General features: G+C 33.4%; 1 protein-coding gene across 2 annotated transcripts; it reads left to right on the top strand.

The window, feature by feature from the left end:
• The first annotated feature begins 6,047 nt into the window (after positions 1-6,047).
• LOC107011518 (katanin p80 WD40 repeat-containing subunit B1 homolog) lies at positions 6,048-24,294 on the top strand. 2 transcript variants are annotated; one of them, XM_015211051.2, is made up of 18 exons: positions 6,048-6,568; positions 6,884-7,014; positions 7,725-7,842; positions 7,937-8,163; positions 9,697-9,799; positions 11,143-11,213; positions 11,346-11,420; positions 11,496-11,639; positions 11,743-11,968; positions 12,139-12,666; positions 13,932-13,988; positions 14,069-14,190; positions 17,239-17,364; positions 22,783-22,857; positions 23,016-23,128; positions 23,213-23,329; positions 23,410-23,478; positions 23,564-24,294. In XM_015211051.2, the coding sequence occupies exons 1-18, from the start codon at positions 6,538-6,540 to the stop codon at positions 23,622-23,624; spliced, it is 2,394 nt and encodes a 797-aa protein (XP_015066537.1). In that variant the 5' UTR covers positions 6,048-6,537; the 3' UTR covers positions 23,625-24,294. The 2 variants fall into 2 exon arrangements, with proteins under 2 accessions (XP_015066537.1, XP_015066536.1); XM_015211050.2 differs by having other exon boundaries at positions 6,049-6,568; positions 23,561-24,294.
• Positions 24,295-25,926: the final 1,632 nt, after the last annotated feature.

Below are 25,926 nucleotides of genomic sequence, written 5' to 3'. Positions count from 1 at the left end.
GTTTCATTTTAGCCTATAATGTCAATGATTGAGGTTAAGACGATGGATTCAAGTTCTATCACACTAAAATGATAAGACATCCGATTAAATACAAGATGCACCTTAATGAAAAATATTTAAGGGTAAGACGGTAGATTCAATTTTATTGCATTAAAAGGGTAAGACATCAATTCGAGTTCTAATTGAGGCAGTATTGAGTTTGATATCATAGAATTATGGCCTAACGCTCCTTATATGGATAAGACATTAAGTTCGAGTCTCAATACACTGTAATGATGATAAAAATGATGACTAAGGCTTTGACGAAAAGTCATGAAATTCGTCCCACCGAATTTGCTCCATTCCTTAAATAATGTAAAAGCAATGTATGATAACTTTGAAACGTGCAGTTGTTTTGCTCCATTCTATCGTATGAATGTGGTATCAGCGAATAATACGTCTGAAAGACACAAATGATTGAATGTACGAATAAGGGCATTGATGGACGAAATTATAATAGTCATCACTGTGGTAAGGAAGAACATTATGGGTTCTCCAAATGCTCCTTCAAAATGTGAAGATAATTTTTATCATCAAAATAATATAAAAAGCCATTGGACACGAGATTGTTGTGCGATATATAATATGATAAGTTTATAAATCCTCCATCAGAAGAAAGGAAAGTAAAGTGTTTTACAGTTGATGTGATGTTGAGGTGTGTCATGAAAATATGATGAATTTCAAAAGCATGACAATGTGCTTATAATGCAAATTTATGAAACACATATAACTGATTAGCCCATTCCTTAAAGAGAATGTGACTTGTGATGAGTCTCGTAAATGCTTGATGTTTCTATAAGTGAATGTGGCAAGATATGAAAAAATTATATGAATAAGAACATATTTTTTTATGGTTGAAAATATGTCACAACTCACCTCTACAGAAGGTTTGAGAGAAATAAATAAATTTTATTTGACAAAAATGGTGAATGGTCGTGTACGTTTATACGTCATAAATATTATTGTATATTTATTGTGAACTACCAAAAGGAAAAATGAAAGAAATAAGTCTTGCCTATAAGATTGTGACCTTGATCAAAATAATATTATTGTGTGGCATACAAATTTATCATTGGTTGTGTACCTATGGTACAACAAAAGTAAAGCAAGAAACATGTCTTGCTCGTAATAATTTTGACCATAATAATATAATTTTCTCCTTGAAGGAGATGTTCACCATATGGATGGTGTCATGCAATATGTGATAGTACACAAAATTAATTACAAGCTCTAACAAGTTGTGTTATTACCAGAGAAATAATATTGGGATTGTAGTAAGTCTCAGAAGAAACTTTTTAAGTTTCGGATGAATTGAAAATAAATTTTGAGACTATAAATTTTGAAAAGATTTTATATCTTCACACTACTACAACCGAAACGGGTTATAACTATTTGTGTAAAAGATTATCCATTTTTTTCTCTTGTTTGTTGCAGACAAACATGGATATGCTGATGAAATCACATGCAAAAGTAAATTATAAGTGTACTAGAATAAAGATCAGTTGACATAATCGCTTGGCCACTCCGATTAAAATATAATGCAAAAGTAATTGAGAATTTATGTGGTTATATATTCAAGAAATAATTGATTCTTCAAGATTGTCATGTGTTGCTTGTTGTCATGATGAAATTATCGTTATACCAGCTAAGGTTGAGATTGTTATTTCCATCAGATCTTTGAAACATATAAAACGATGAACATGAGCTCATTCACATGTCATGTAGATCATTTGCAACTATATAATAGATGCATCTATGTGATGGTTAGATGTGCTTTCTTGTCAACTTACAATTGGTGTTTGTAAGATTATTTGCTCAATTGTTAAATTAAGAGCATAGTTTCAAATTTTGAAATTATATTGATAATGCTGGTTGGTTTAGTAGAAATTGTATGCCTCCTATTATAATTAAACTATTAATTATGAGAACAAATCTCCCAAAAAGAATTTGGTATGCATCAGCCAACAAGGGTCCCATATTAAAATTGGTTCAAGGTCAGGAACCAAATAATTTTCATCTTAAATGTTGAATGTGCAGTATTATTTAATTGTTCCACCATGCACAAAGATAAATTTTCAAATAACATTGAGGTGAATGTTAGATTTTCTAACATTATCTAACATTAGGGGGAGAGATAACTGACAGCTGAAAATTATGTGTGAGGTTAATTATGAATTATCTAGATTCTCGTTAAAAAGAAAATACGAACTTGATGTTCAAGTGTAATTCATTTCCATAATGTTGAAAAGTTATTTTCATATGAATTTACTGACCCTATGGTATAATTCAGTTGTAAATGCTCCAATGATATGTCCTTGAAGGACAAATTTATGGTACGACTGAAGCATGATAGACTAATCGATTCCAAATGAAAAAATTGTTAAGAAAGGAGAGGAGCAAATGATCAAGATGTTCATGAGAATGAGACAAGTGCTTTATAAGGAGCATGATAACATAACACTTTATAAAACCTTGGTAAAGGTTCGAATACCTGAAATGATGAATTATGAAAAGTTATGAATAAGTTATGTTGCATTGGAATCGAGTAAAAAGGCTATCAACGGTATCTTTGATATGAAGTAGCGCTCAATGCTACAAATGATGACAAGGATCTTGAATACAAATCTCTCATATAATGTAGACAAATAAATGATTGATCAAATGAAATGCACAATTCAAGTATATTATGTTTCTCTTTCAAAAGTGATGTTTTGACTTATAGTCCATGGATCAAGATAAAATGTCAGTGATGTACAAATAAATCATTATGTGAAAGCATAACCGTAAGATATAAAGTATGGTATATATTTTGGGGCATAAAATGTTTTTTACAAAAGTCCTAATATTATTAAATTGAGATATATTCTCTTGTGGTGGATGCAATGAAGCTTGTTTAAGTCTGACAATACTTGAAACACTTGAATATGTGTAATGAATATTAGTCATGTCTAACTAGACGATGAAGGTTATATGAAAATTCTTGAAGAATTTAAAAGGTGTTAAGTTAATTCGATTGAGTATCCTAATGATTGTGAAATTGTTTAACATAACGAAAGATCTTCGGTCATATGAAAATGATTGAATGATATCATGTATTAGTACAATTGGTGTACATAGAGATTATTGATTATGCAGATGTCAAAAATTGTGTGATGCCTCTTTGAAATGAGGTATTCTAGTCACCGTTATGAAGATAATGGTGCATGTATAGCTCGATTGAAGGAAGAATACATCAAAGAAGATTGGATAAAATACATTTCATTAAATTTCTTCTTCACACATGATCTTCAATAAAATTGTGAGATAGAAGTCCAATAGATCTATTCAAGTGATAATCTTACAAATTTATTCACTAAGGTATTATCAACATCAACATTTGAGTAGTAGAAATATAAGGTTGGAATGCGTCATCTCCGAGATATCAAGTAAAACTTTCATAAGGGGAGTGAAATACGCGTTGTACTCTTTTCCTTAACCATGGGTTTGTCCCAATTGAATTTTTCGGGTAAGGTTTTTAATGAGGCAACACTCAAAGTGTATTATGAGATGTGTGCATTATTTTTCATTCACTAGATTTTTTTCCACTGGATTTTTCCTAGTAAGGTTTTAACGAGACACACTATCTATGGACGTCCAAAGGGGAGTGTTATAAATCCATTGAATGAGTGAATAGTCTGTTGAGTTAGTACATGAATAACTATCCATATTCGTTAGGTTGTATGAACCCTTTTGGATAAGAATGCATTTATTTATTACGATACTTAATATTATGACTTTTGGAGTGATTTCTCAACCTATAAATAGGGTTGTTCATTCACAATAGTAAAACACACACTTCTTGAAAACACTTAAATAAGAAGAAAAGTCTTCTCCTTCATCTACTTTTCTTGTCTTCTTCTCTTTATATTTATATTACTTTGAACTTGATTTGATAACAAATTTATTATTAGTGATTTCTTATTATTCTTATTCTTATTATTTTATTTTTCAATTCTAATGTAACTAACATGCTCTGAAATTACTTTGACAAATCCAATTATTTAAGTGTATTATTTTTTGAGTAATCATGTACATTATGTGTTATATTGTCTTTTTTTTTAAAATGAAATATATAAAAACCAAACAAAGGGAATAATTATATCCAATCAATCAAACTCTTTATCTTGATCCTTTGAGTGTTTATTAGAAATAAGAAATTTATTTAGTTAAAATATAAAATTCTATAGAAGCTAGTCGAAAGAGGTTTTTGTATGATATACTCATTCAAGAAAATGTCTTTTTTTCCCTCAATATTGTGAGTTAGTCATTTTATTATGTTAATCAAAAGAGGCGTATTTAAAATAAAAAAATAACAATAAGATATTAGTCTGCTAATCGAAATAAGTAAATAAATATGCGAAATATAAAATGAAAACTTGCATAGATATGCTATATTTAAAAAATATTTAGCATGTATAGTAATACATTATTTTTTCACTGAAAACTTAAAATACATTGAAAATTCAGTTTTAATACATATTGCAGAGATAATTTATAAAACACAATTAATACAAATTTTATTGATGAATTATAATACAAGGTATCAGTTTCTTACTAAGTAAGCATAATAATATTTTTAAACACATATAATATTCTATGCAAAATTCACTTTTAATACATAATACATAATTATCACATTATTGCTATAAATGATAGTAAATGAAAAATATTGTTAAAATCAATAATTATTTATTAGAAAGCACTCATCTAAGTAACTTTTTCAATACAAAATAAAATATCTAAACTCCGATATAATTTTGTATTAAGTGAAATCATTAAAACTCAACTTTTATTTAACAAATTAAAAGTAACTTTCTGATTTTTAAGTAATTATAAATTCAAATCTTTTCCCCATAAATTGACTCTCCTAAATAGTAGAATCGATGATTAATTTTGTATGATATATTATGTGGAACACTATCTTAAACTACACTATAATTTAATAGAGTGAGAGCAAAAATCATATACACATTATGAACATCAGTAGTTTAAATAAATGCGTCGAACTAGTCTTCAGAATAATATTTATTTTATAACTAGTAAGCTAGATTTTCAAAATAGCTAATTAATGTGAATGTTTAATTGAATTAGAGAAATCTACTTGTAAGTAAAATATATTTCATTCTTTTGAATACTCAACAAGATTTAAAATTAGTTCACATTTCATTTTAGATAACTATAATTTATATTTCTTTTAAAGATAACTAAATACACATTTTAATAGAATCTTAAATATTCGTTGCTATCTGATCTATTTGAGAAGTTATTTAAGTCCGGAAGAGAATGATATGTACCCGGAATAATTATTTTTAAAAGAAGATGAATTTTTTTTATGATGGATCAGTGGATTCTAAATAGAAAAAATTACATAGATAAGCAAATATACTAGTTAATTAATTAATATAGTTAATTACATCTTGCCTTAATAACAATCCCGACCTATTTTTAGCTATAATTACGCGACTCAATTTTTTAGTTTTCTTATAATCCCACATTTGTACAATTCAAAAATTGTATAATATTTGTATAACTTTTATATAATATAATTTTGTATAATCTAATTCATATAATGGTTGAAAGTTCAACTGTTGTCTTTATACAAATTTGTTATATCGAGTTTATACAAAAATAACGAAAATATACAAATATATTCACGAATTATACAAATTCACCTGCTAATTATATAAATGATGCATCTTAAACTATAAATACGACTCATAAATATATAAATTATAGCTCTAAAATATAATTAAATTTATTATAATGATTATTTGTGAAATTTTTCCTAAATATGTGTTACCAAATATTACAATATCCAATACATATTCAGTCATATTACAATGACTAACCAAATAGGTTTACAATGACTCAAAAGTGTAGTTTGTGAGTTAAACTGGCTTCAAAAACATTTGGAGTTGTTATTTTTTTAAATTATTTTTTGAGTTTAAAAATTTAAACATTTTTCAAAATTATTAGATTAAACATTACTATTATTGTTGTCTCCCTGCGATGGTGAAAGGGGATCTTGAAAACGCCATTTTTTCTCTTTGTATTTGGCCATCGTTATTCAGGCTGAGAAGACGAAGCTATCAGAACGTATTGGAGCTACAATTGAGTAGAGCAATGAAGAGCCATTATTGCTAAACAAATTCGTTTCTTTCAACTCTCAGTTTAAACCTAACAACGATTAATCAACTGTTACATTTGCACGCTTCGAATGGGAGAAGTGGTTCTGTAGCGAAGCATTTTGAGTAGAGGAATGTGATTGAGAAGCCCTTTTTCCTGTACTAGTGGTAGTAATTGTTGTTGCGAAAATGTGGAGGAGGTTCATCGAGATCTTGAGCGTTTATCGCTCTCAGATTCACTAGTATGACGACAGCCCTGCCATTATTTCTCGCGTGCACTAGGGTTTTCTGCCGTAGACATTTCCATTTCCGAAAGAGATTTTGACTTTTCTTCATGACTACTACTAAGCGTGCTTATAAGTTACGTATCCTTTTCCTTTGTTTTTCTGTTTTCTGTTTCTTCGCTTTATGTATTGTTTCGCATTGCTGCTATAATGTGTATTGATCCTAAGTAAGAGAATGATATTTCTTAGTTTGTTGTTTGCTTTGCTGGAAAATGTGGAGACATGCCTTGGAATTTGCTTCTATCTAGTGGATAGAGAATAGGAATAGTATTCTTCTTCTTGTGGATCTTAATAGTTAGTTGATTAGGGTATTGATGTTTTGAGTTACTTCCTTTTGGGTGTAAAAGTAGAGGACTTGAACCAAGTTTTTTGAAAACCTTGACAATACTGTTATAGAGGAATTCGTAGCTCATTCTTTAAGCGTGAACTGCTTGAAGATTGGAAGGAAGTCATCCCGGGTTCTTCTAACTGGGGGAGAAGATCACAAGGTTAACCTTTGGGCCATTGGCAAGCCCAATGCCATCTTGGTTAGTTTCTCTCTTATCTTCTTTTGTTGTTGTTTCATTTCATCTTTTATTTTATACCTGCACTGAAATCAAAATCTTTTTAGTTGGAAAAAAAGGAGAAGCTTTTGAGTTAGAAGACTTAACTTAAGAATCTGTAGCAGAATCTGCTCTGTTTAAGGGTGTGTTTGGTATGGTGGAAAATATTTTCCAATTTTTCCATGTTAAAAATATTTTCTCTAGGAATAAGTTCCTTAAAAATGAGGAAAATGGCTTCCTTGATCAAAGTAGGAGAAACAAGTTACACAAGCGACATTGCAAGTTCATTATCTCTTTCTCACCCACCCGCCCACCTAACACCCCCACCCCCTCCCCTTGACCATCCCAACCCTCACCATCCCCGGACCCTCACTCCCCACCACATCCCACCCCTATAGTGTTTTGCTAGATAACATATAAATACTCTTGAGATAATATTTTTTTGCTACCTACCAAACATTAGAAAATAAGTAAGAAGCCCACTTGTATTCCAAGAAAATATTCCACCGAGAACTTTTTCCTCCATACCAAACACAACCTAAGTTGTTCAGTCTTTTCTTTTCTGGATGGGCATAATGGGACATTTTCCGTAATCGAGTCCTTTGGCTGGATGTTGTCCATTTTTTTGGTTCTTTATTTCGTTCATGGCTGTGTACTTCGTATTTACAGATGGTCTTCTCCATGTATTTGTGTAGAGCTTGTCAGGTCATTCAAGCGGAATTGATTCAGTTAGCTTTGATTCTTCAGAGGTATTGGTAGCTGCTGGAGCGGCAAGTGGTACTATCAAGCTTTGGGATTTAGAGGAGGCCAAGAGTATGCTTGTTATAATACTTTTCATTGGGGAGTTTAAATCATTTTCTGTTTTTTTAAAATGGAATATAGTAATCCCTCTCACACATTTTCACAGTTGTTCGCACACTCACTGGACACCGATCCAACTGTATATCATTGGACTTTCATCCCTTTGGTGAATTTTTTGCATCTGGATCTCTTGATACAAACCTAAAGATTTGGGATATCAGACGAAAAGGGTGTATCCACACATACAAAGGTCACAGCAGAGGTGTCAATGCCATCAGGTTCACTCCAGATGGCCGATGGGTTGTATCTGGTGGGGAAGACAATACTGTGAAGGTCAGATTCCACACTTTTATATTCCATGTGTTCAATAATTTATTCAATTAAAGAGCTTGAAGAAATATTCCATGTTGAACTGCCTTCTATATTGTGTATGTCGCTTTCAAAGCGCTGGAATTTTTAGAATATGCCTACTCCTTAAAATTCAAAGTAGAGGACAATTCCATCTTGCATTTGGTCGACTATGTGGAGAGAGAAAAATAGTAGATATTTTGAAGATAGATCCAGTTCGATTCCCAAAGTAAAGTGGAATTGTATTGTATCTTTTAATTGTTGGTGTAAATAACAATGTATAGAGGATGTGGAACAACTTGTAGATTTATTAGGATCTCTGTAGGTTTTCCTTTTCTTTACTTCTTTTTTGTTCCTTTTTGAAGGTGACCAACATATCCTTATTGCTGGGGAATACAACATTATCAGTTTCAAAAAAGGAAAAAAAGAATTCAAAGCAACTTACTAACCATTATCAACATTATCTTACTTGATGAAACACTCACTCTATGTTTGTTGACTTAAACCTTGCTGCATCCTACTGAGACTATTTTGCGATCGATTTTCATTAAGGGGTGTCAATAGTTATAGTAAAAAATATAATTATGAGGATAGTAGGACTGGAACACATGACCTCAAGGAATTTTTGTAGCACCTTAACCACTAGACTAAACCTTTAACTTGTGGCAAGAGGTGTCAATATTTGTATATATATAGTTATTGAATCAAAACTTGACTTCTATGTACAATGTAATTTTTCGGCGAAGGGGTGTCGCTTGACACTCCTTGGGTAAGGGTGGGTCCGCCCTGATTGCAATAGATAGGTCTATTGCTAACTTAATGAGTGAATGGATGATAAAACATAATTTTTAGTTAATCTTTGTTTTACCCATTTCCATGTTAACAACAACTACGTTTGCGGTGTAATCCCATAAGTGGGGTTTGGGGAGGGTAGTGTGTACACAAACCTTACTCTTACCTTGGGACTTGGGAGGTAGAGAGGCTATTTCCGTTAGACCCTCGGCTCTAGAAAATACATGAGTGAAGAAACCAAGACAAAATAATAAACAAAGCATACTGGGAAAAGAACAATAATTACAACAAAATAATACGATAACTGAATTACAAGGAACAAGAAATAGTAGCTGAAATTGAAGGATAAGAACCTACAAGAGTAATACTACGACTACTGGTTTGGAAGGATAAGTGAGACAACACTCAATTACCTGCTAACCTTTTACCTAAATCTGTGTCCTTCATAATCTCCTACCTAATGTCATGTCCTTTCTTAGCCGAAACTATACCATGACCTGTCTAATCACCCCTACCCATTTCCATGTGAAAATAAGGAAAAAGAAAAACCAATAGCCATGTCCATGACAGTAATAACTGTTTCATGATTTTTAGTAGTTCCATTCATGTGCATCTAGTCTTCTTCTATGGTATTTACTGGTGGACATTATATCAAGTAGATGCATGAAGTTTTGAGCATTTTTTTCATTATTATAATATTTTGATACCAGTTCTATTTCGTGGCAGCTTTGGGATTTGACTGCAGGAAAGCTTTTACACGATTTCAAATGTCATGAAGGGCAGATTCAGTGCATAGACTTTCACCCCCATGAGTTTCTACTTGCAACAGGTGTGATTAAAAGCTGTGACACAGTGTAACATTGTCTCTTTTCTCTCAAGGGTCAATCTGCTATTCAGAAAGCCGGTCTTATATTGTTGTGCTGGCTCCAGTAACTTTAATTGTATTCAATGAGATCTTTAATGCATGCTGTGTGTCCCAGTGTTTAGGAAAGCAAGCGCTTCATTGCTTAACACGGGGCCTTATCGCTTTTTTCCGCTTCACGCTTCCCTGAACACTGGTGTGTCCTGTGTAAAACTTGGAACTTGTTGGCAGTCTAACTCTTTCCTAATGCTGTAGGTTGTGTTATTTCATAAATCATAAGATAACTGCATATTTAAATTGAAAAGCGACGAGTGTATACAGATTTTTATGGACTTGTAGATTTGACTACTTATGCCTGCCAGCTCTTAGTGCTCTATATAATTTTCAATTTGAAGCTTTTTCAATCTTCCTTTTAATTTTTTAACAATGAAGTTTTTCATCTCAATGCTCTAAGAAAAAATGACCTCCCTCACCTATCACATCTGTAGAATACTCCCTTCATCCCAAAAATCACCCATGCTAACTTTTTAGAAGTAAAATTGAACTTCAGTTAAATGTTTTTTTTTAAAAAAAATAATGTATAAAGGTTCAGAAAATTCTAAGCTCTCCCATGATAATATTTTTCACGTGGTTTATTTTTATTTTTAATTAATAATGTTGATTGTAAAATAATATCGAACTGTAGTCTACCAATGGCTTTAACCGAAGCCCAATCTGGGGATTGAAAGTCAAATCTTGCAAATTTTTGAGAAAGAGGGAGTATGATGGAAACTAGAGATTATGGATTGTAAAATATATTGAACTGTAGTCTACCAATGGCTTTAACCATAGCCCAATCTTGCGATTGAAAGTCAAATCTTGCAAAACTTTTGAGAAAGAGGGAGTACGATGGAAACTAGAGATTCTCTTTTTTTGTTTTGTTTTTGTTTTGCAGAGTTTCATGTAAAATGGACTAAGAACTCACTAGATTATGATGCTTAAATCTTTCCATGTAACTAGTTCATACTGAGTTTTGCTTGGATGCTTCTTTTTCATGATTGAAATGGGTGTTCAGACAAGAGGGAATGGAAACAGGGAAATGTGGGCAATGCATGAAGTTTCTACTTTCTAGAAACTAAAAGGTTCTATCTAGTTGAAGTTTGCATGGTAATGCTGAAAACCCCATGAAAGTAGGATCGTGGGATGGTGGTGGTGGGAGGATTAAATGAATAAAAAGAGGTCTTCAGAGTTGGATGTTGCATTTATCTCTGATCATCATCATCATAGTAATCAGCTGCTCATTTATTTTTCTTGTTCTTTATCTTCACCAGGTTCTGCTGACAGAACTGTAAAATTCTGGGACCTTGAAACTTTTGAGCTAATAGGTTCATCTGGACCTGAGGTTAGTAATTTCGTCGTCTTTGCATCTCTTTCTGATCTCAGTTCTCCTATCGATACACTATCGCTGCTGAATGTTTCTTGGAATTGTTTTGATATTGTAAAAGAATTAACTATTTGCTTATCTCAATTCTAGACATCAGGGGTGCGCTGTATGACCTTCAATCCCGATGGAAGAACCCTTCTCTGTGGTTTGCATGAGAGTTTGAAGGTAGCGTTGGTTATTTGCCATTCCTTGAGAAATAGTTGTTCCATGAATTGTCGCATATGTGTTTTTCCTTTGTAGGTTTGCTCGTGGGAACCAATTAAATGTCATGATACAGTAGATGTTGGATGGTCTCGATTGTCAGATCTTAATATTCACGAAGGGAAACTCCTTGGCTGCTCTTACAATCAAAGTTGTGTTGGAGTGTGGGTTGTGGATATTTCGGTAAAAAGTCTTTTCTTTGGGTTGGAGTCATGTTGGATATATACTTCTTTGTTTGATTCTCAAGTTAGGTTTAATATATATGTATCATGCTTTTATCATGCAGCGTCTTGAACCATATGCAATGGGTAGTACTACTCGATTGAATGGTCATTCTGATGTAAAATCGAATTCCAGTATGAAATTATCCAATCTGGCCGAGGATGCTAGTAAAGCCAATTTGGGTAGACTCTCAATTTCTCAAGATTCTGATCCTGTTAAAGAGACCAAATCTTTTGGAAGACTTTCAGTTTCACAAAACTTGGATCAAAGGGATTCTAGGGCTCTTACTAGTATGCTATTCTTCCTACTTTTCCTTTTCCATTCCTGTTAATATGTTAGCTTGGTACCCTGTCTCAAGGTTATTTCTTTCTTCCCATTTGATAGCATTTTTGCTTACTTCTTACATCTAAGTTTGGCTCCCAGAAAATTCTGACAGTCTTTTCTCATCTTCTCAATGTAGCTACTGCAAGTGCACCTGGCACTCCTCAAAGAATAAATCTGAGTGTTGGCTCGAAAGCAGCTCCAATTAATACAACAGCAGTTCCAAATACAACTGTTTTAAAGAGGAATTCAGCTAAAGCCCAATCAACAGCAAATTCTTCCATTATCAATAGATCAGAGATCATACCTGTTATCGTGCCTAGAAATAATGACAGAATGGAGCAAGCATCTGAACCCAGGAAAGAAGGAATCGCAACAAGGGCAATACAGCAGTCATTGCAGACAAAAGTCTCTGATTTACGGAAGTTTCCAACTCTCAAGGAAGACCTTGGGAGGTCAAATGCTGTGTCACAGTCTGACATTGAAGTCCCTAAGGCTATTGAGTTCAGCAGTATAGCAGACAAGAACATTTTCCCTTCAGTTAAATGCTCAATACTTGGAGCTGCAGCAACTGAGAGGAATGTGAAGGATGACAATAGTTTTGTTTCAACAAAACCTGAAATGCATTCAGCACCTGAGTTACTTTCCAGAAACCAAAATGAAAATTGTGCGTATGAATTTGTTAGTCATTTTCTTTTCACAAATGCTGATATCTAGTGACTACTTTCTTATATCCTTTTGTTGTCTGCTATGTTTGTTCTATGAAGTATGATTTATCTTGAGCAACTCTGGTGAACGCAATAATGTGTGTGTGTATATATATGACAGTAATGTCCGGGCCAGCTTACACATACCTGAACTAATTCCACTGGGCACCTGCTACCTCCACCAGCACAGGTTTCGGGTAAAACCTGTCCCCAAAGCTTAAGAGATGGGAAGAAACCACTTAGTATTTTTTGCCTCCGTTGGGATCTGAACCTACCTAAGAGCTCAAGGCCCCCTCCTTCATTAGCCACTAGGCCCCACACCCTTGGGTGCTATGTGCCCATATTATATTAGATCTTAGAACCTTCAATTTTTTTTTCTTGAAAATTGTGTGTGATAATGTTTTGTTTTCCTTCTCATTTCTTTTTTTCTGTTGCCATCTGATGTTTATTAACCTTTGAGTGGTAGGACTTGTATAGGATTTCCTTGAAATGCATACCAGTCAGACTCGTTCACTAGTACAATAAATGAATAACAATATTGCTGCTAGTAAAAATATATATTACTAGTTATGTTTGAATACAGGACAGCCCTTACTTTTTTGTAACATGCATTTCACCCTTCAAATTTTATCAACTCTTTTTACCTTCCATGTAGAATGTTTGGCCCCAGCTATAGTATCCTGCATCTTCCATTGATTTATACACCTGTGTGTATGTATATTTATCACTGAACAATGTTTGTTCTGCCTTATGCTTTTATGTCAAGGCTGTCTTGTCTTAGACTGATTGATATTTTCCATTGCTCTTGCATATGCTTACTCATCTCCTAGAACAAATATGGTGTTTGGATTAGTTTCTCTGTTTGCCTTCTGTTTTGGTCCCCTCCACCATCATTGCAGTAGAAGGAGAAGTTACTTCTCTTCTATGATTTATTTCTTTATTTATTTTCACTGGTTTTCTTTGCACTTTACTGCTTTCTTGTTTTTGTAAAATTTCTTTGGAAGGTCATTATTTATTGGACATTTACCTATTGGATCAAAATGGAGTCGTGGACTGAAGTGGAGCGGAATGAATGTAGGAATTTGTATTGTTGTCCTAACTAGGATGAGATTAAAGCTTTGTTGTTGTTGCTGTTGTATTAACAGATGAAATTTCTTTGTTCTTTTTTTTCTTTTCTTGATAACATGGAGTAGATGCAATTTATTAAACCTTGCATTTGTTCCAGATGAAGCACGTGGAAATGCTGTTAGGAGTGTTAATCCCATGGAAGGTCAAAGAAGAGGTACAATTTTCACTTTAATCTTGAGTCTGTGTCTGCACATTCCTATAAAAGTTACATAATGCAACATTTTTGTTAATTAGCAAGGACACGGTCTATTGTTGCAAATTGGGAGAAGAGAGAGAGGATTCAATATCAAGAGTGTCTTGCTCCCAGCAATGTTGTTGGGACAGTACCGGCTCTAAATATGCTTCCAATCAATTCGGTATTAATCTAATCTGAGATTTCTTCTTTAGTTCTACATATCTTTTCGGGGTCGTTTGGTGTGAGGGATAAAAATACATAGTGATGGGATAAATTTTTTGTATCTTGTTTGGTTGCCATGTTTCGGATAACTTACCCCACCGTTTATATCATAGTGATGAGATAAGTTATCCCACATAACCCAGGAATCCGGGATAACTTATTCCAAACCAAACGACCCCTTAATACTATGTTAAGACTTGAGAGCTCTCTCTCTCTCGGACAGACACACATATGTATGTTTGTATGTTGTTTGTGTCATTCATGTATAATATTCATGCCTGTTGATATTGTAAATTATGATGTGCTTCCACGTTTTCTAGAAGCAGAATAACAACAACATACTCGGTATAGTCCTTCAAGTGAAGTTTGGGGACGGTGGCGTGTATGCGGACCCTACCCCTAAGTTTACTGAAAACACGTGGAGTAATTATATTTGGTTGAAAAAGGTGAGCCCATTTATAGTACCTAGAATAGGTCTTTCGGTACCCAAAAGAAAAGCAATTTTGGTCCTTCACTGAAATTAAAGAAAGCGTGAACACTAAAATTCAAACCAAACTATCACGGCAAAAAAAGAAAAAAATATCAAGGCTTTAGCTCATCACAAAGAAAAGCAGAGCTCCTCAGTCCTTACTAGATAAGTCAGAGATCTGAAACGAACGTTTCTAATAGATTAGCAGGGAACAGAAATTAGCAACTTTCACATACAATACCACTGTTTCTGAAAAGATAGATGTTTAAAGCAAGGATGGATCAATGTAGTCGATCAGAAGTAGTTAAAAGATTTAACAAAAATATAAAGTATTTTTTATGAAGATCACAATGGGGAACTTTCCAATTAAGCTTTTTGAGCAGTAAACAATAGAAGCTTCACTAGACTCCAAAGGTGGTAGATAATGGCTATACCGTGTGAAAAGTGAAGAGATCCTATTAGGACTCATTGCTGCAATACATAATGCTGCTCTTCATATACTTTAAGTTGATCGATTTAATAGAGCAATATTTCTTCATTATTTTCTTTCACGATCACTGAGTTTTGGCAAACTTTCGTTATGGAGTTTTTGGTTGGAAAAAGAAGTGAAGAGAAGTAGAGAGAGCAGAAAGAAGGTGCAAAGATGAGCTTTCTGATATTTAGTCAAGGGAAAAGGGTCTGATATAGCCCTCAACCTTATCACTTAGAGCTGATACACTCTCGTTATGAAAGTAACTCATATGTACTCCTATTGGTACACAAATGACTCATTTACCCTTTTCCACTAAGTGAAAAATTAATTTAAAATTGATTTTTTATTAAAATATAATAATCCATGTAGGTATATATTTGATCCTCTCACACATTTTTTAACTATTTTGATTTAACAGCTAATTTGAAATTTATTATTTTGATTGTCAAATTTATTCTTTTTCACTTATTTTCTTATTAAATTTATTATAGATGCCCCAATTTTTTTTTACAGATGTAACAACTAAATTGCAATATAGCCGCAAAAAATAGTTTTAAATTCTCTTTTTTTCATTCATTCTTTCTTTTTATTTCTCTTACTTTTACACTAAAGAATGCAAGAAAAAATGAAAGAAGAATAATAAACTCAATAATAATAATCAAAGGAGTCAAATAATTTATGTTTTAAAAGATCAAATACATGATTTTTTTAAATATTAAAAATAAAAATTAATTTTATCACTTTTGTAACAGTAGGGGTATATTTGAGCCACTTTTGTAATGTAAGGGGTATATGTGAGCCACTTTTGTAATGGCAAGGATATGAGCAAATTTTATGGCGATAGGGGCATGTGTGAGTCACTTTTGTAACGAGGGGTATATCAACTCTTAATAGCAAAGTTGAGAGGTATATTAGGTCCTTTTCCCTTTAGTCAATATAGACGCTCAAACCGGGAGATGGAACATGCAAATTCCCATATAAGCTTTGTGCATCCATGGAACACATTCTTGACAAGAAGGTGTCATCTGGTTGTTACTAAAATTGAGGTATCTAACTAACATGTGGTACATACTTTTAGGGGCTATATGTATTTGGCCAAAAAAATGTTATTAATTTACCTTCATTAGGTACCACTATACTAGTATTCTAATTTCTTTAGCAACGTGCATTAAACTAAACTATCTCTGTTTCATTTTATGCGTCTTAGTTTGATAGGTACACAAAATTTTAGAAGGTAAAGGAGACTATTGAATATTGTCTTAAACTAAAAGTATGTATAATGTACCGAAAGTACCCTTTAAATCTTTTGGTCTAAACATGCTATTTTCCTTTTATAAGGGTAAAATAAGAATGCTGCAACTAGAGACTTACTAAATATAGAAAATTGATATTCTTTTTGAAAACAGACTAAAAATAAAAAAATGACATAAAAATTGACATGGAGGATAGTAAGTTTGTGAGATGCTACAATTTTAAAAATCAGTACAGGTAAACAGTAATGTACATTTTCTGATAAATTTAGTACAAGATAAAAAAGAATCGTAGAGTATTTTGAACATTCCAATATAGGCTTAAAACACGTGAAAAGTAGAAGGAGAAATAACTTGGAGAAAAAGATGGTAAAAATATCAACCCATTGTTAATCATTCAAGCAAATGAATTAAGATAACTTGCCGTTTGTCCTTTCTTCTGCTTAACCTACAGAATCTATGACCCAAGGAAGAGTATATAATGTACTGCCACTTTATTAAACAAATGTCACTGTTGTCACTACAAGACTTTCTAGATAGACAAGCCTTTCAATGGCTATGTAAACAATACATAAGGTCACAATTTGTAGATACCCAAATGAACTGCTAGTTCTTTGAAAGTCTTCCACATTATGTACATGATTTAGTTTCTTTTAAAATTTGCAATTAGGATAGACACCCGTTGATGTGAAGATTTATAACAAGTTTTGTGTTATTTTCCTCTCCATTAATGTGACGTTATGTATAATTCTGTATCACTATCCCAGTACAGATTTTAACTCATCTTTCATTCTTTTTTGATTGTATGGAAAAAAGAGAGGGCATCCTTCATCAGCGGGAAGTGTAACAGTTTCTGCTACAGATGAGGATGTCATCACTGACTTGATGGAACAACATGACCAATTTGTTGGCTCAATGCAATCTCGTTTGGCCAAATTACAGGTAACTAATAGTATAACAGATGCAAAATGACTTCCTAATGATGTTATTTAGATGCTCTTATTTGTGATGTGAATGTAAGTTTACTCTTTGTGCGATGATTTTTAGTCTTTGCTTGTGCTGCTTTGCGACTTACAATTTGGAAAGAAGTAAAAAGTTGTCCTTATAGATAACGAGCTTTGGTGGATTAGTGGATAAGGTTATTCGGTCATTGACTTACAGCACGCACAGTCCTTGTTTTGAGCATCTAAATTTTCTCAGAAATAGTGAAGTAGAAACAAGTTCAATTGCAAGCATGCTCGATAAACATTCAAACAGGTCTGCTCAGAAATCTTCTCGTGCGATGAAACTAGTTTAAGAGGCCTTTAACAAACTCTTCGCTAAATGTAGACATCATTGTTATGTCTACTGCAAATTTATTTGGATGTCTATTTCATTATTTTACTTGAATCTTTGTTTTAACCACTCTCTTTCCAGAAACGGTAGACCCTCACTGAAATCCCTTTCCCCAACTAGTTTGAGATTGTGGCATATTTGATTGATTGACCGGTATGTCTTCACTTAATCCCTTTATTGATCTGAACTTTGGAAAGGTAAGAACCCCATTACTGATCAATGAGAATGGTCTTTCTACTTTGTAGCATTGTACCTGGTCAACATAGAAGTGTCAGCGTTCCCTCTATGCTTTTTCCCCAGTGAGGAGGTGTGAGAGGTTGACCATGGTGGGTCTGAGTAGAGGTAGAGGTAGGCCAAAGAAATACTGGGGTGGGGAGAGGTGATTAGACAAAAAATGGCACACCTGCAACTTACTGAGGTGAGGACATGACACCTGAGAACTATTCTGATGATTTTTGAAGTAGTCTGTAGACTTCAAGTCAATTGGCATAAAGAGCAGTTCATGTGCGGTCAATGTAGTGGACAACATCCAAGAGCTTGCAGGTGTTTTGGGTTGTGAGGTAGGATCCCTACCTACTGTCTATGTGGGCCTAAATTTAGGCGCAAAAAGTAAAAACATGGAGATCTGGAATGGTGCCATTGAGAGGTGTAAAAGAGGCTTGCCAAATGGAAGGTGGGCAATATCTCTCTTTGGGTGGTAGGGTCATACTAGTCAACAGTGTTTTGGATGCCCTTCCTACATATGTCATGTTTTTTTCCCTTTACCTGCAAGGTAAGGAAAAGAATAAACACTATCAAGAGGAATTTCTTATGGCAAGACAACAAAGAAAAGAGATCAATTTTAATAACCGGGATGGTCTTATCAAAAGCAAAAAGGATAGTGGCCTTGACATCAAGAACCTTAAAACTCATAACCAAAGTTTATTTGTGAAGTGGTTACGGAGGTATAACCTTGAAACAAAGGCCTTATGAAGACTTCTCATTCATAATGGTGTTCAAAGGTGGTTGTTAGTCCTCATGCATAGGAGTCTGGAAAGCCATTAGATATCTTTGTTTTTTCATGGCTGGAAAAATCAACATAAGAGTGGGCAATGGAAGAATTTATTTTTTTGGTGTAATAATTGTCTTGGGTATGGACTTCTCAGGGGAACTTTTCCTTGAGTTTTTATGAAGACTTCTCATTCATAAGAAATAGATGACCAGTGGTGTTCAAAGGTGGTTGTTAGTCCTCATGGCATAGGAGTCTGGAAAGCCATTAGATATCTTTGTTTTTTCATGGCTGGAAAAATCAACATAAGAGTGGGCAATGGAAGAATTTATTTTTTTGGTGTAATAATTGTCTTGGGTATGGACTTCTCAGGGGAACTTTTCCTTGAGTTTTTATGAAGACTTCTCATTCATAAGAAATAGATGACCAGTGGTGTTCAAAGGTGGTTGTTAGTCCTCATGGCATAGGAGTCTGGAAAGCCATTAGATATCTTTGTTTTTTCATGGCTGGAAAAATCAACATAAGAGTGGGCAATGGAAGAATTTATTTTTTTGGTGTAATAATTGTCTTGGGTATGGACTTCTCAGGGGAACTTTTCCTTGAGTTTTTATGAAGACTTCTCATTCATAAGAAATAGATGACCAGTGGTGTTCAAAGGTGGTTGTTAGTCCTCATGGCATAGGAGTCTGGAAAGCCATTAGATATCTTTGTTTTTTCATGGCTGGAAAAATCAACATAAGAGTGGGCAATGGAAGAATTTATTTTTTTGGTGTAATAATTGTCTTGGGTATGGACTTCTCAGGGGAACTTTTCCTTGAGTTTTTAGTATTGCCACTCTGCCAGATATTAATCCATGATCAGCAAAAGGTGTGCAGGGATGGAACATTATTTTTAGAAGGCTACTGCATAATTGGGAGGTGGAAAGAGCTGTTGAACTTTTCAAGACCTTAGAATCATTCCAAGGGTTCAAAGACACTGAAGATTCACTAATATGGAAAACTACCAGTAAATGCTTATTCTGTAAATTCAGCTTATAAAACTCTGATTAGACATAATCACTTTACTGATCAGTGGCCATGGAGATCCATTTGGAAGGTGAAGGCTTCTTTTAAGGTGCTATGTTTTGCTTGGCTTGTAGCAAGGGAGGCTTGTCTTACACAGAAAACCTTTAAAGAGGGGATTTCAACTGTGTGTTGTAGTTGTCTTTTGTGCAGAGCTGGTAGGGAAAATAATAGTCATTTGCCCATACATTCTAAAATAAATTGAAATAATATTAATTTATATTTTAATTCAACTTCAATATATATTGATTATATAAGTTAATTTATGTTTAAGTAATTTTTAATTTTCAAAATATATAAAGCACATGAAAGATTTGAGATGTTTCTTCAATTATATTTACAAGTAATAATGACTATATTTCTTCTTTACCACAAATAATTTATAAAGAAAAAAAATAAAAATGGAGAAATTAATTTAGAAGGAAAAGAATAAAGAAAGAGCAAGAAAAAGAATATTGAAGAAAAGAAAGAACAAAAAGAGGGAAAAAAGAGTTGAAAGAGAGAGCAAGAAGAAGAAAAAATGTTAGAAAAAATTGCAAATAAAAAAGTAGGAGGAAAATAATTATATAATTATAAATACTAGGGATGAAGCGTGTGTTTGGTATGACGAAAATGTTTTCCTGGTAAATGTTTCTTGGAAAACAAGTTGATTCTAACTTATTTTCTCATATTTAGTTGGTGAGTAAAAAATATTTTCTAAACAATATTTTTTAGTGGTTGGTTGGTGAATGAAAATATCTTTTATTTTTGGCTTGAGACTAAAAAATACTCTTTATGAAAATAATTTTTTATCCGAAAATCAACCCGATAATTGATCTAGGACCGACCCCGACACCCAAACTAGGACAAGACCCCGATGACCGTTTCAAAATTNGCGGGGGTGGGGGTGGAGGGTGGGGTGGGTGTGGCATAAAAAACGAGTCCGGAGCCAAAGGGAAAGAAAATTAGTCAAAAATTCCAAAAGGGCAACAAAATTGAGTTGAGAACCAAAACAAACACCTTCTAAATTAGGGAAAAAGGAGCAAGGCGCGAAGTATGATGCGCCTTATAAGGCACACGGTTGCGCAGCGTTACAGGGCGTAAGGCTCCTGCACCTCTTTCCTTTCTCTTTTTTTTTTGTTCTTGTTTTAATATTTTGTTTTAGTTAGTTTTTTCTTCTTTTTTTTGTTTTTTTAGATTTTAATTTTTGTTTTGAAGTTGTTCCTAGTTATTTTGTATGTGATTTTTATTTTAGCAAATTATTCAAAATAAAAAACAAAAATTAAAAGGAAAAACAAAAAAAAATATTTTATAGTAAGATTTTGATATTTTTCAAACTTGAATTAATAAAATCTTGCCTAAAAAAATCGGATACTCTGCTAAAAAAATACAAAATAACTAGGAACAACTTCAAAATAAAAAACAAAAATTAAAAGGAAAAACTAAAAAAAAAAAACTAACTAAAAAGAAAAGGAAAGGAAAGAGGCGCAGGAGCCTTGTGCCTTGTAAGGCTGCGCAGCCATGTGCCTTGCAAGGCGCATCGTACTTTTTGCGCCCTGGCACATCGTACTTCACACCTTTCTCCTTTTTCCCTAATTTAGACGGTGTTTGTTAGACCGTCTAAATGTTGCTCTTTTGGTTCTCAACTCAATTTTGTTGCCATTTTGGAATTTTTTGGTGGTAGGGAAAAAAATATATTTGATATTTTAAAAATAAGAAAATTTAAGAATTTTAAAATTCTTGTTGAATGGGAGGATCCGGTACGGGGTATTAGTAGGGTAAGGAAAAAATATTAAAAGATGAAGTAGAATTATGGATAATGTTTTCCTTAATTTTGGAAGGGAGTTGTTTTCCTTAATTTGAGGAAAATGAGTTGATTTGGAAAACATTTAAGCCAACCAAACATGGGAAAACTCCATACCAAACACACCCAAAAAGGTAAAATTGTTGGTCGAACATAAATGACTTTTAAGCCCAAAAAAAAGTAGGGGGAGACCAACTTTTAACTTTTGCCTTTTTTTTTTGGGTTAATTTGAACTTATTTTAAGCACTTTTTTAATTTGCCAAACACATTCAAAAGTTAAAAAATAACTTAAAAGCTGGTTTAACCAACTTTTAAGCCAATCCAAAGAGGCTCATAGTGTCACTTTTTGATTCATAGTGCTCATCGTTTTGTAATTCCTCCATTTGAAATTTCTTACATTTTAGGTCTTCTAGTGCTTCTTCATAGCTAGCTGGGGTTTTTAATTGCTATATTACATCTTCCATAGATGTTTGAAAGTAGCATTGTATCTTTAATGGGAGGATTGTCTTCCAACTCATCTCGCCGTTTTTTTTTCTTTATTTCCCCCCAAGAGAATAGTCTTTTGGTTCACTATGCTTCGGTTACTTTGGCATAGTTCTGCTGATTGTATTCACCAGCGGAAGTTAGTTTTTCTTCAATCATTCATTATTAATTGTTTAAAAGCTACAGTTAAGGTGATATCAGATGGGCATTAGAATTTATTTCTTAGCTGAGGACTACTCGCACGACATTACTAGGAGCTAATCGAAGTCTGAAACATGGTATGAATGGGTAAGGAATCTAATAAACAGAGTGTCTTATAGCAATAGTCATGTTGTGTGGCTTTGTCATTCATTATATGAACCTTCTGAAGAATGAGGGAAGCAAGAAATACAAAGATAAATCCGCAAAGAGGAATTGAGAGAATATAGTAGGAGAAGAATTGATGCATCAGTAAATAGCTTATTTTGGTGAATCATCACCTCCTGATTTGAATAGCTGAAAAATACAACCTGTAAGTAGGTAAATATAAGTAAACAAAGCAATCCTATTCTATTCACTATCCTGAAAATTAGCTGAAAGCGAACAGTTTACTATATAATAGGATACCAATTTGACTCGGAAAGACTTATCTAGAAAATCTGGTGAAAGATTAAAAAACATGTCACTTGTATTCCTGAAAGCAAACATTTAACATATTCTTAATGTCACAGGTTGTTTATCAGTACTGGCAAAGACATGACACTAAAGGTGCACTTAATGCAACGGAGAAGATGGCAGATCCTGCAGTAAGTCTTTCTTTCTGTGCCATTCTTGATCTTGAAAATAACCCTTTAACATGATGTGGTTAGGAGAAGATAGCAGATCCTGCTGTAAGTCTGTCCTTTCTATGCTGTTCTCGACCTTGCTAGTTAACACGATGTGGACCTTCTGATGCATGATACAGGTGCTTGCTGATGTAATAAGCTTTTTAACAGAGAAAAATGACATGATCACATTAGAGATTTGCACATGCCTTCTACCACTGCTTGGGGGGTTGCTTGAGAGCAACTTGGATAGGTACAAATTTGAGCTTGATTATTTTCGTCTTTGCTGTAATTGTGTAGTCTGATTCTCATTAGGCTTTTGGTGGACATTCTTTAGGCATCAAGACATTTCATTGATTATGCTGCTCAAACTTGTTAAAGTATATGGTTCAGTGATTTATTCTTCAATGTCTGCACCAGCATCAGTTGGTGTTGATATTGAGGCAGAGCAAAGGTACTATCTCATATTTTTTTATATTTCTGTGCTTTGCTATTTTCTAATTTGAAAGTTTTTCTTCCTTATTGATAACTAAGGATGGAGCGCTACAACCTTTGCTTTGTTGAGCTTGAAAAAGTAAAAAATTGGCTGCCTGCTCTTACTAGGTGCGTTAGTGCATCTTCACCCACTTTTGGTCCAACTCTTTCTATTTATTTTCTCTTTTCGCTTATTCATTTGTTAATTCAGAAGGGGAGGGTCCATTGCCAAGTCTGCTCAGGAGCTGAGTTTAGCACTTCAAGATTTTTCGTGAGTTAAATGCAGTATTGGATGGATTAGTAAGAGCTATATTTTCGGCAGTAACCGTGATGTTCATATGGAGTGGCTTTTGGAGCTCTGGAGCTGCCTGCGCTGTATGCTCTTTGACCTGGCAGAATTAGCATTCTGCATGTATATTCCTGCCAAGACAAAAACATTGACAACTCATATTCTTATTAACTGATTACTGAGAGCTAGGGGACAACCTGATCTACACTGCTGCTGCTCCAAATGTTTGGCAATTGAACGTTCATGGTGGAGGGATCCACCATATTTATTCTCATCTAACCCTGGATGGATGCCTGATATTCACATGTTGATTTGTAATTGTAGGTTTGAGTGAAATCATGTATCAATATGATCATGATTTCAGTATCAATAGAAGAGTGCTAAACTGCGTGAAATCTGGAAAATCTTGTCAGCATCCACAATTAGATATATAGCATTTCTAACGAGTAAATGACACAAAGGGTGTTACGAAATCTATGTTGCAACTACGTTGTATTTGGAAAAAAAAAAGACTGCAAATTGCATTTTCTTGGTGTTGGTTATAAATTCTCGTTTTCTGTTATGTGAATTTATTGACAATATACAGCAACGCTATTGTTGATCACACAATTATGTGAATGTTGCATGGTACTACAAAAACCATCAAATTCTTTGGAGGTCCACTTTGCCTCAAAACTGTTAATTCTGAAGTTCTATTTGTCTTCAAACGGTTATTATTCTAATTCAAATCAAGTGTTTTGGCCATAAATGATGTGATGTTCAAAAATAGCTACAGAAGAGGATTAAATTGTAATACCCCTGTGTTATTTAACATGATACTACTCAAATGACAACGGATTGGTGTGAAACTCTGAGATTAGGAATACAAATGGATAGTTTATGTTATTAACTTATATATGGATGTGGTTGGAGTAGGGATGCATACAAGTTAGTTTGGTTGTGAAGTTTATCAGTTCTACTTATTAGTTATCAATATGTAGATATGCTAAAATGTTATATTGGTTATTGGCTATATATCGTGATCGATATTAAGTTCACACAATGAAAAATCATCTATTGGAATTGAGATGACAAACCAAATGAACCAAGCACATAGATTGACATATTTCATATTGCTCAAAATCAAACCCTGACACCTTAAAAAATAACAGAGTTTTTGAGACAATCCAAAAATTATGAAACCAAACCCTAAATCAAGGACTTTATATTTCGATTGGTATAAATATAATTTTTTAAAATTTACTATTAGGTTATTGACTAACCCGTTAGAAAAAACCTCGTAAAAAGATCATAACCATTATTGAAACCGCTAAATCAATAATCCATTATCGATAAATCAATAACTTCTTTCCAGTTGAAGTAATTGGTTTCGATTCAATTATTAACAAATTCAATTTGCACTGTTAGCCAAGGTTTTTTGCCTAGGGAAACCTCAAAATAAAAGTTCAAATCAAAGCAGATTTAACATATGATATGATTTTGAACAAGCGCATCTCCCAACATATGAAGAGTTAGCAGGTGCAATAGCTATTAAATTAAAGATCTTTGAGCCTAGTTTCCAGCAAAACAAATACTCGGTCAATCTAAATTCTATATCATCAAGAGTTAAGGAAGTTTGAATAAGACATTATCGGAAATATTTCTCCTTACGATCGACTCTTGTGATTGAGATTATTCGAGCATGGAAAAAGAGTCTACAATAATCAAATAGTTTTCAACGTGAACAATAAAATCGTACAACCAAACCAAATAATCAAATTTACAAATAAAAAGTAGTATACCTTAAGATCTGAAGTCATATAAAACTAACAACCATGGAAATATAAGATTTTTAGTGAAGAGTGACTGTTGAAGGCCATTGTTCACAATATAAGATTATTATATGTTGGAATTCTGACCCCCAAATTCGCCTTAGGAACAGGTTTATTCTATATGTTCCTTTGCAGAATTACAGCAGTTACGTTTTGTGAAGCAAATAAAATAATGACACAATATTTTATCGCGAAAACCCCCAACTCACAAGGGTAAAAACCACGACCTACACCTCTGTAGGATTTAACTCCACTTTATTAAATTTCAAGTCTCAACAAAAGATTACAAAGCTATGTAACCTAAGGAATTATAAACTCTAATTCCTAGAGGAATTATAAACTCTAATTTCTAGCTACCCAAAGACACAAAACTCCCGGTTTTATATCTTCCAATGTTCTTCAAGTTCTACAACTTGTCGAACAACTCCTACTCACAAAACTCAAATTTTAAACAAGACTCTTGAATACAATCTTACA

This window comes from Solanum pennellii, chromosome 2 (assembly GCF_001406875.1).
Source record: "Solanum pennellii chromosome 2, SPENNV200".
NCBI classification, from domain to species: domain Eukaryota; kingdom Viridiplantae; phylum Streptophyta; class Magnoliopsida; order Solanales; family Solanaceae; genus Solanum; species Solanum pennellii.
Note: the sequence above shows the minus strand (reverse complement) of the source record. Positions and strands in the feature narration are given on the sequence as shown.

Bases quoted from the DNA above. Each gene is read 5' to 3' on its own strand.
- LOC107011518 (XM_015211050.2), top strand. From the start codon at position 6,538: ATGACTACTACTAAGCGTGCTTATAAGTTAC. The intron at 11,421-11,495 runs GTAGCGTTGGTT...TTTCCTTTGTAG, and splicing joins GTTTGCATGAGAGTTTGAAG to GTTTGCTCGTGGGAACCAAT. The intron at 23,330-23,409 runs GTACTATCTCAT...TTGATAACTAAG, and splicing joins GATATTGAGGCAGAGCAAAG to GATGGAGCGCTACAACCTTT.